The sequence below is a fragment of the Agelaius tricolor genome, unplaced genomic scaffold, assembly GCF_023055355.1.
Source record: "Agelaius tricolor isolate 1412-34295 unplaced genomic scaffold, bAgeTri1.0.p SCAF_17, whole genome shotgun sequence".
Classification (NCBI taxonomy): Eukaryota; Metazoa; Chordata; class Aves; order Passeriformes; family Icteridae; genus Agelaius; species Agelaius tricolor.
The window spans coordinates 15,852,414-15,863,026 of NW_027269277.1; the positions used below are offsets into that span (position 1 = coordinate 15,852,414).

General features: G+C 59.1%; 1 protein-coding gene across 1 annotated transcript; it reads right to left on the reverse strand.

Annotated features, from left to right (window-relative positions):
* Positions 1–6,370: 6,370 nt before the first annotated feature.
* Positions 6,371–7,886, reverse strand: LOC139597387 (thymosin beta-15A homolog). The gene is made up of 3 exons (XM_071442692.1): positions 7,728–7,886; positions 7,305–7,409; positions 6,371–6,872 (listed from the first exon to the last, which is right to left on the reverse strand). Exons 2-3 carry the CDS (start codon positions 7,402–7,404, stop codon positions 6,835–6,837), a joined length of 138 nt encoding a protein of 45 aa, XP_071298793.1. The 5' UTR covers positions 7,405–7,409; positions 7,728–7,886; the 3' UTR covers positions 6,371–6,834.
* Between the last annotated feature and the right edge of the window lie 2,727 nt (positions 7,887–10,613).

The following is a 10,613-nucleotide window of genomic DNA, read 5'->3' on the forward strand; positions in this document are numbered from 1 at the left end:
TATGGCTAAAGCACACTTAGCACAAGTTAAGGAACGGGCTTATCTGGGCATGACCTTGTGCTGGTGGGAGCCCGCTGAGAGCAGCACTGCCCTGGCTCCATGGCCAGGAGGGGACCTCACCTGTGGGTCCTGAGCACCAGGGGATTTGTCTGGACATGGGGACATGGCCCAGGAGCCATGTGCTGAGTGAGCAGTGCCAGGGGCTTGCACTGGGGCAGGGACTCTGCAGGGCACAGGGCTCCTTCAGCATGAGAGGTTTTACTGCCCTGCTCAGCTGCATCCCTGCCCAGAGAGGCTGCAGCACATGTGTGGCTGCTTGGCTCTCACTGCCAGCTCTGGGAGTTAGGGTGAACAACAGGAAGCTGGTGCCAAGGTGAGGAGCCCTGATCCAGCTTCGACCCCCTGCCAGCCTGTGGTCACACAATGCTGCCAGCTCATGCCTCGATTAATTCATCACACGTCCCGTGCTGCAGCTGGGGCTTGGGCCTCTGCTTTTGTTCCAGCCCCGGTGCACGGCTCTGCAGCTGCTTCTCCAAGGAGTGTACCCAGCAGCAGCTCCAGCCCGTGGCATCTGCTCCAAAACAATTTCCAGCACAGGAACCCCCTGAGCAGTCCTGCCACCCCTAGCCTAGGAACCCCCATTTGCCCTGAGCCTACAGCTCTGAGCAAGTTGTCAGGTACCCCATCATCCATTTATCTCCCCAGGAAGGAGCTCCATAGGTGGAGCAAAGCTGGGGAAGATGCATCATTCATCCCCCTCTACCCTACACAACTCAACCTGCCCTAAAATAGTGACCTGTCTTGTTTTCATGAGCTGGTCTGAGGCAGCAGGGAGGGGGACATGCCTGGGCTGCAGCGCTGCCTCAGACACAACACTGCAGGCAGGGGCTTGTCCCAGCTTCAGTGCAACCGCAGGCCTGGCACTGGCTGAGGCACACATCACTGCCCTCACCTCCCCGCCCATCCCCTGCTCTTCCCAAGAACCCCTTGGCTGGTTTTTAGGGACATATTAGATGACAAGGTGGCAGAGCAGGTATCACCATGGGAGGCAGCACCAGACATAGTTCTACCCTGATGTAGGTGCACAGACAGGATGGGCCTTTGGCAAACAGCACAAGGCATCTGTTGCAACACGCATATCTGCTGCCCATGGCTCCGGAGCTGGTTCCTGGAAAACCACAGAGGAGTCTGCCAGGCTGGGCAGGAGGGAGTTCAGCCTGTGCTGCCATGGACTCTGCTCTGGGACCCACAGGAAAGGCACAGGACAGCAGGGGCAGAGGAGGGGGACAGGGGTATCCTGGCTGTTGCTTGGCAAGGAAAGTGCCTGGACAAAGGGATGGAGAGAAGCTGGTCCTGTTGTGGCTCTGGAGGTGCCTCTGCCCTGCCTGGAGGTGATTCTGAGGGGAGTGGCAAAGGATCATATTCCCAAGCTGACCCTCGGTTTGTACCCTGCACCCCACTCATGTGCTGAGCTCATACCCTGCACCATGCTGTGCCCAGCCTGGCCCCAGGTTCCTTTCCCCCTGGGCAGCAGGAGATTCCCATGCAGGTTCATCCAGGCAGGTTTGGGGCTGTGGTGCCACAGGATGCCACCAGCACTGTGTGCCTGTGGGGCACACAGGCTTGGGCAGAGGACACTGATCTCTGTCCTGGCCAGACAGAGTGAGGTGACATTTCCTTACCCACCGTGGAAAGGCTTTGATTCTGATTTTCCACCCCTCACATCATGAACGTGCATGAGCAGTCTCAGACACCCCTGGCAAACTCCTGCCAGCTGTGCCATGACTTGGGCATTGGGTGCATCCCTGCTGCCATCACTGCCATGGCTTTGAGCCCCCACCTTATTTCCCCCTCCACTTCCTGGGATGCCATACCCCAGCTGTTGCCTGTGGAGAGGAATAAATCACGGAGAGGGGGCTATGCATTGCGAACAGGGGAACAAAATGGCTTTTCATGCCATAATCCTTTGTAATAAAACACCAGAGGCGAGAAAGATGATAAACAATGTCTCCTGTGTGAGCCAGCTGCTTCCTAAAATAAAGCGCTCCTCTGCTCCGTCAGCTGCCCGGCTGGGGCGCAAGTGCGGGCGGTGCCGCAGCCGCCGGAGCCGCGTTCCCGCAGGAGCACACGCTGCCGCAGCCCCGGCACGGCCCCTCCGGCCCGAGGGAATCTGCAGAATGCGCCGGGGGGGCCAGGAGCGAGCACCGAGCTCCGGCCGCGGTCAGGAGCCCCCGAAGGGCTCGGCATCCCCGGCGCCAGCAGCGCCTGTCGCCCGGCCGAGGCACGCGGCCCGGCTGCTGCCACCTGCGCCTCGGGCCGCCCCGGCCCCGGCAAATGCGGGACAGCGTGCGGCTGGTGAACTGCCGGCTTTGTCCAGAGCCAGGGGCTGGCCGCAGCCTGGTCCTGAGCAGGAAGCTCTGCGTGCTCCCCGTTCATCACTGCTCATGCTGAGCCCTCCTTGGCAGGGGATGAGTAAGCTCCTGCTGGTAAATCTGACCTCCAGGGCATTATTTCAAGAGCAGCAATAACTTCTGCGCTGCTGGGGAAGGTGTTGGGTTGTGCTGAGTGTGTGCAGCCCACAGACCAGTTTGCCAGTACAGGTGTCCAAGGGTTTCTGGCTTGCTGTGTGGGTGCCTTTGTGGGTGCCGAGGGACAGTGGCTTTCCCTCCCCATGGCCATAGGAGCTCTTCAGCACAGAGCTCCTCCCCACCACAGGATGGGGACAGCTTGTCTGTCCATCCTTGCCTTGTCACCGAGTGCCCCATCACACACAACTCTCGCACACCATGGTAGCCTACTCTCAACTCCTTTGCCAAAGGACTGTGGTCACTAGCCCACACAACACTTTCATTTCCCCACTATTGCTCCTTCTCTTCTGCCTTGCTCTTTTACAGCCACATGCTTTCCTCTTTAACTATCCCCATGCACAGATCCTCCCCAAGCAGTCCCAGCAGAGGTTTCTCCTGGCAGCTCATGCTTGCTGCCCCTTGTTCCCCTCTCAGGCTCAGCCACCATGGGGAGGTTTGAGCTCTGTGCCTGGCAATGTGTCTGTGCAGGCAGCAGAGACCTGGCAGGAAAAGGCCAACCCAAGTGACACAGAGGTGGTGACATGTTTTCCCCAGGGATGCAGGGAACAGGGAGGTGGGGTGGGCAGGATCCACCCCTTGGGGAGCTGCAGCATTCACCTGTATGTGCAGCCTGGCTTCACCTTATCCTGTTTGCTCTGGTGCCAAACACATACCTGCTAAAGGAGGTTTGCTTGGCCCATCTGCAGTTCAAGTTGAGGTTGGCAATTTCCTGCCATCCAGGAGCTGCCTTAGGCTTTGATCACTGACTGATCTTGGCACTCATCACTTTCTGCTGCAGTTCTGGGAACTGCCAGACAGCAAGTGACAAAGGGAAAACCCTGGCTGCCAGAGTGCAAAAGCCTCCCTTGCCCGGGGTGAGTTGTGCCACAAACCAGTGTGGTGCTGTGGGACATGAGGAAGGTGCCACAGACTGGCAGGGAGCCGTGGGGCACAGGGCAGCCCAGTACAGGGCAATGCACAGGCTGACTCAGGCACCTCCTGCCAGAGATGGGGTTGTGATCCTCCACATGTGTGTTTTGGCCCAGATCCTCTCCTGCTGGAGTCAGAGGGGATGGAGCAGTGGCAGGGACAGACACCCAGCCACAAGCCCTGATCTGAATTCACCTCATGCTGCTGGTCACCAGGTATTTGCCCAAATTCCTCCTGATGGTGACTCAGCCTTCTCCTCCCTCCTCTGCAGTGAGGCCACAGCTCACTCACATCTCATGGAGCGTGGGAGGAAACTGCCCCAAAGCAGCAGGATGGGCCCTGGATGGGAGAGGCATGGATTATATTCTCCTGGCATTGCCAAGAGGGGCTGACACGAGGAACTCACCTGGTGCCCAGCAAGGGAAGGGTCACAGAGCCCTGCCAGGAAGGCCCAGCTCCTGGGATGTCACCCTCTGTGTGTGGGTGCCTGCTGGGGCAGTCCATGCTGCTCAAGCCACCACATTTCTAGGGGACATCAGTCTGGCAGGTGTCCTGGCCTCCCACAGCATTGGCAGCTGTGGGACCATGTGTGCCAGGGTGAAAAGGTGAAGGTCTGGGGTAGGGAGGGAAAGTGCTGCTGTAAAGGCTTTTCCGTAATGGTTCTCCCCTTACTGGCTCACGTTCTGCTGGCAACAGGGACATTTTGGACACCAGTTAGCCAAATAGCCAAATGTCCTCTTTACCCTCTTGAGGACAGGGCATTTAGGCAATGTGTTCTGTGCACCATTCTGCCAGGGATGTGGTTGGGAAAAGTGCCTGGACTGCACTCACTTTAGGTGAACACAGGATGTTGGCCATAAGACACACAGAGGTGTGTTTGCTGGGGAGCTGCTCCCAGCTCCAGCTGATGTCCCTGGGTCCAGGCTGGGACTACCAGCCCCTGGGGTGACTTCCTTGGGGCACAGACGTGGCTGTGCCAGCATGCACAGCCCCACGTCTAAGTCTGTAATGCTACATGCTGGGGTTGGCTGCAATGAAAAAGCAACCCAAACCCAGATGCATCAACACCTCTACGGCTCCCCAGGGTTCATGGGGGTGCCATGGGCTGCTTCCACAGACTCAGGGTCAATGCTGGAGCACTGCCAGCTCCTGGCACCAGCCACCCTGCCATGTGGAGCAACCCACAGCCCTGGCCCTGGCTGGCAAACCAGCTGGCTCTGTGGGACTGGGGTGCCCAGCACCCCTGGCAGGCTCTGCTGCCTGTGTGCACAGCACAGGGCGAGGGGGAAGTTATTGTAAGCACAGCAGTGCCAGGGAGGGGACACTCCTGCTGTGGCCTTGCAGACGTCCATGTGACTCAGGGAGAGATAAGTACCCTGGTGCTTTTCCATGCCTGCAGAGGGGCCCGTTGCAGCATGTCACAGGGAGAGGCACCAGGGCGGTGTCAGCAGCAGCCAAGGTGCTCTGGGCAGCCACTGAGACCTCCCCATCCCCAAAAGCAGAACTGAGGAGGGTAGATCAGCCCTGCCACTTTGTGTTTCTGTCCCAAATCTTCACTTGGTTCAACTCAGCCTCTGGCTCTCAGGGATGGGGAAAGGGTTCAGGCTGGCTCTACCTGCCTGCCTCTGCTCCATGAGAAAAACCACCCCTGAGTAGGGACACATTGTCACCCTGACAAACCACCCAGGCTGTTGGCACTGGGAAAACATTCCCATGTCCAGGATAGGGTTCTGTCCTGGGGACATCAGGGTGCTGAAGGGGCACAGTTATCCTTCCCAGTGCTCAGCCCAACAGAGCAGCAGCCCCAGCTGGGCCTCTGCATTGCTGGCCTCTGCCCTCACCCCATGGAAAACCCCCACACGCTGCCCCGACAGCGCACAAACACCAATCTCTTACCTGCAGCTCTTTCAATTCTGCTTTTTAAGGGGTGGAGGCAGTGGTAGTGTTATTTGCAGTCCTTGGCAGGCAGTGTGGGTGGAGGCAGATAGATAGGCACCGTGTCCAGACAGGCACAACAGCCCCGTGTTTGTCCCCAGCTGACCAGGCTCGTTAGGAACACTGACCAGAGCTGTCAGCTGGCAGGTTTTGGCTAGTCTGCCTCCACCTCCTCTGTAAGTGGGCTGGTGTGGTCAGTGACCCTGCAGGCCAGGTGGAGGTGAGGAACTCCTGGCAGTAGCCAGGAAGCCTCAGCATAAACCTGGAGGCACTGTCAGAGCTCACCCACACCATGCTGGTGGCCAACTGCAGGACCCAGGGATCTCCACCCCTGCAAGGCAGGGCTGGGATCAGCCCAGAGAGTACCCAAGGGATTTACTGCATTCAAACCCATCCTTACAGGGCTGCAAAAATCATCTTCAGTCAGGGGTAGGGGTGGAGGTTGGCTCAAGGGGAGCAGAAGGGCAGTGCCATGCAGTGATGGGAGAACTGTGCTCCAAGAACTGGGTGGGCAGAGCTGGCCTGGCCACCACACCAGCAGGACCCAGGCCAGCCCCTCCAGCCACGCTGACAAGGGACCAGCCCAGCTCCACAAGATTTTAGGCAGGGGACACCAAGTTTTCCAAGGCAGAAGGCTCAGCCCTCACATGGGCAGCAAGACCCAGGTTAGCCTCTGCTTTTAGATGCACCAAGAAACCACCAAGGTTGTGGAGCACAGTGGCCATGATCATGCCAGCAATGCTCCCAGTTCCCCCAGGAACTGATCCCCAAGCAAGCACCAAGCTGGATTCACCCTGCAGGGAACCATCCCACACTGCCCTCTGAGCAACACTGAACAACCAGCACTGCTGCAGCACCAGGCACTCCTCCCCACCCTCCACAGGGCAAGCCACACCACAGCCAGAACCTTTGTCAGGAAAGAAGCCATGAGCCATAGGTAGATCATTACAATTTTTTATTTTATAATAAACTTCTCATTTTCCCCCCAAGGAAGACAAAAAAACTGTGAGTGAGGCTACAGAACACTGTCAGTGAAGAATATGCAAGACAGACCCAGGCTGGAGGTGAGGCCAGAAAGGTTCCCCACTCCACCAGGCAGAAGGGGTCCATGCCCAGAAGCCTCCACAGCCCTTGCTCATCTCCCCACTGCATAAGAGCAAGATCAGTGCTGTCACAGGAGGCAGCTGAAGCAGCAGAGATGGCATCAGGTCAGGCTACTGATGGACTGAGAGGACGACGCTTTGTCCCCCCACCTGCCAAAGCTGCCAGCAAAGTGGGACAGTGTGTTAGGTGATACAGCTGTTTTCTATACATGTACGTGATGTAAATTTAAAAAAACCCACATGATTCATTTCAAAGCAAAATAATTGAGTAGTCGCTCTTCCTGCCAGGCAATCTCTCTCTAGGAAGACTTCACACATTCCTTCTCCTGCTCAATAGCTGCAAGAGAATAGAGGCCCATTAGTCTCTAGTGCCTTTTTTTTTGTGGGAGCACGAACTGGAGAAGGTTTCAAGAAGGTTTCAGAGGATTCACTCAGGCCCTGGTGGCCAGTTTTGTGGTTTGATCCCAAGTGGGGTGGTTGAACAGTCAAGTTAGAAGATGACAAGCCACACGTGTGCGTGGCTGCACGTCGGGCACCTGTCTGCGTCTGTCCGCAGCAAAGTGATGCCCTGAGGGGTCAGTTTGGCACCACAGCCCTCCCCGAGTGCCCGTGCCCGCTGCCCCGGGCTGCACACACCTCTGCCCGTGGCTTTCCCCGGGCCAGAGCCTCGCCGCCCCAAACCGCCCCTGCCCCCCCGGCGGTGAGAGCGGCCCCCGAGGGCTCTGCCCCGCCGGTCGTGCCTCCCGCCCCGCCAGCCCCTCGCACTCACTCTCCTTGGAGGGCAGCGTGTTCTTCTCCTCCGTGTTGGTTTTCTTCAGCTTCTTCTTGTCGAATTTCTCCACCTCCGACAGGTCTGGTTTGTCGCACATTTTGCCTGCGAGACCCCCGCCGCAGTCAGCCGAGGATGGGGACGGGAAGACAAAGGCGGCCCCGGCCCCCCCCCGGCCCCCGCCGCGGACAATAGCGCAGGGCGGGGCGCGCCGCCGCCCCGGGCACCGCGCCGCTCGCCGGGCCCGGGCAGCCGAGCGGGGCGGCCCCCGGTGCCCGCACACGGCGGGGAGCCCTCCCCGCAGCAGGCAGCCATGGCCCCCCGGGACCCGCCGCGCCCTCAGCCCCCGCCCCGGGGCGCCTCGGCGAGTCCCTGCTGGCAGCAGCGCTGCGCGGAGCCCCCCCTGCGCGGCCCGGCCCGTACCTGCGGCGCTGTAGGGCGCGGTGTGCGCTGGATGCGATGTGCGGTTGGTGCCGGTACCGAGCCCGATCCCGCTCCTTGCGCGTCCAGGTGAGTGTGGAGCGCGCACCGCGCGGGGCGGAGCCTTTTATACCCCGGCCGCCGCCCAGCCCGCGCGCCCATTGGCTGCCCGCCCGCCGGGAAGCGCGTGGCCCGCCAGGGGGCGGCCGCTCCCGCCGTGGCGCGCGACGGGGGCGCGAGCGGGACCGAGCGTGAGGGGCCCGAGGGACACGGGCGGGGAGGGGACAGCGAGAGAGGAGACGCCGAGTGAGGGCTCACCGGGGACAGGGGCCACACAGCCCTCACAGCATACACGGAGCAGGGGCCACACAGCCCTCACAGCACACACGGAACAGGGGCCACACAGCACACACGGAGCAGGGGCCACACAGCCCTCACAGCACACACGGAGCAGGGGCCACACAGCCCTCACAGCACACACGGAGCAGGGGCCACACAGCCCCCCACACGCGTGGACACAGCTCCTGCTACCCCCACACACGGGCATGGCTCCCACTGCCCCTCCCGTGCGCACACGCACCTGGGTGCCAGGTGTGAGGGGAGCAGGCTGGTCCCTTTGTGACAAAATGGCTCCAAAGCCGCTGTCCCAGCCTCGACATGCACCTGGCTGCCAGTGTGAGGGGCAGAAGGCTGGTCCCTATGTGACCAAATGGCTCCAAAGCCACTGTCCCAGCCTCAACCCCCCTTGGCAGAAGCAGGTGCCCCACAGCACGGGAGGCAGCTGTGGCCCCATGTGTGTGTCCAGGGATGCTCCCACTGCTGAAGCAGAACTTGAATAAAGCAAGCTTTGGGCTAAAGCCAGCACCCCTTCTCACACCTGTGAGAGATGATTGGCCACTGTTAGCTCATGTCTACACTGCCTCTGGCCACAGCACTTCCTGGGGAGGTCTGGTCACTAAAGAAGCAGCATGGGTGGACAAGAAGCTGACCATATTCACAGGCTCTTGCTTGGCAGCAGCAAGCCTGGGGGGCAGCCCAAACTATGCAGATGGGCTGGTGTGCAAGTGGAAGAAACACCTTTGGTGGAAAAAAGCCAAGGGGCAGTGCAGGCAGCCTGATCCCAGCAGGAAGGACAGTGGCAGTCTGGGGGGCACTTGTATGCTGGCCACCAGGATAGACAGGGGGTAGAGGGCCAGGAAGGTCCTGTAGCTGCTGAAGAGAATGAGGGGAAGGGGAGGAGGCAAAAGAAAAAGTATCCTGACTGCAGATGAGGCTTGCAATACCTTTCTGCAGAGATCTTGGTGCCATGGCGAACAGGAACCTGTTACTGAGCACCAAGGGGTAGCAGCTGTGCTGCAGCAGCTCTCACCTCCACCTCCTCCTGGCCTGCCAACCTCTGGGTTTTGCTCAGGGCTTATTGGAGATTTTGCAGAGAAAATCCCCAGCAATCCGGAGGGAACACTTGCTTTGTGTTCTTTAGCAAGACGACTGCCTTCTTGGCAGGAGCGACCGGTGCTATCCAGCGACAGCAGGTCACGGCCGGAGGTGGCCCTGTGCCGCAAACCCCGAGGCACCTTCTCACTCCTGCCAGAACACGGGCTCTGAACTCAAGAAGCACCAAGAGTTGGCAAACGCTGAAAAGGCAAAGGCCAAGATCTAAGGCCAGGTTGCTCCTCCAAGAGGAGTCTGGATGAGAAGCAGCCTCCCGTTCCTGTGCCTGGAGGGGGAAGGAGAGGCTGCAGGCACAGCTCCAGGCCAGGCTGCTCCCAGAGCAGCTCTGATTTGGTGCTGCAGCCCCAGGCAGGGCTGCCTCCATGAGCATCCTTCAAACCCACCCTGCAGAGCCTGCATCACACAGCCCAGCCCCAGTGAGAAAAGGCTCATCTTTCCTGCACAGCCAGCGAGAACCAAAACATCCATGCAGTTTCAAAATGAACGGAGGAAAAGCTTTTTGCCTTCATGCAAGTAGTCAGACAAGTGTTTTACCATGTGTTTGCTCTCTGGCTGTGCTCACCTTCCCCCTTTGCTTGCCTGTTCTCCACATGCTTCTCCTTTGTGGATGCTGCAGTCTGACGTAGCTTTTGTCCCTGGCAGGCAGCGAGTGCAAAAGAACCTGAACCCCACCCTGCCTGTGCACAGCACCAGCTGCACCCAAAAACCTGCTCACCAGCCCTCCAGCAGATCAGCTGCACCCAGCTGGCAAGGCACAGCCCCTGGGCAATGTGTTGCATCTCCTGATGCTGTGGCACTTTGGAACCCCCGGGTCTTTGTCTGGGCACAAAGCCACCACCGTGGCCACGCAGGCAGGGGAAGGGGAGCTCCCCCTTCCTCAAGCCACACAGGCACCACCACACTCGTAGAAACCACGGCCAGAGCAGCTTTAAAGCCAAGCCTGTGCACTGCCAGCAGGGGAGAGGTGGGGCTGCTGCTGGGGAGCTGCTAAAACCCATCTTGCACAAAGAACAAGAAAGGAGCTTATATCCCAGCAAGAGCTTTTCCCCGACAAATTAGCAAAGCCTCCCATAACAGCACAACCAGCTTCTTTCTTACGTCTTTTGGCATTTCTGCTTTCAATAATTTATAACAAAAGAACTGAGACATCAACAGATAGGGAGAAAGCAGAAACAGCCCTGATCTGAAATAGCACAGACTGACTGCCAGCCATTTTAGATGGGTTTTAAATCTCGCACAGAACAAGGCTGCCAGGCTGATACAGCCTCCCCGGGAACCATTTCCAGGAATGCCTTATTCTCCTCTACAGGAAGGAGGCAGGAGGTTTTCTCTGATCAGGTTTTTCTCAGCCTCCTGACCCATCTGCCTGCAGGGCAGCACCGTGACAGCTGCCAGGCTGAGCCACTCCACAGGGTGACAGCACTTTCTCCCATTTTC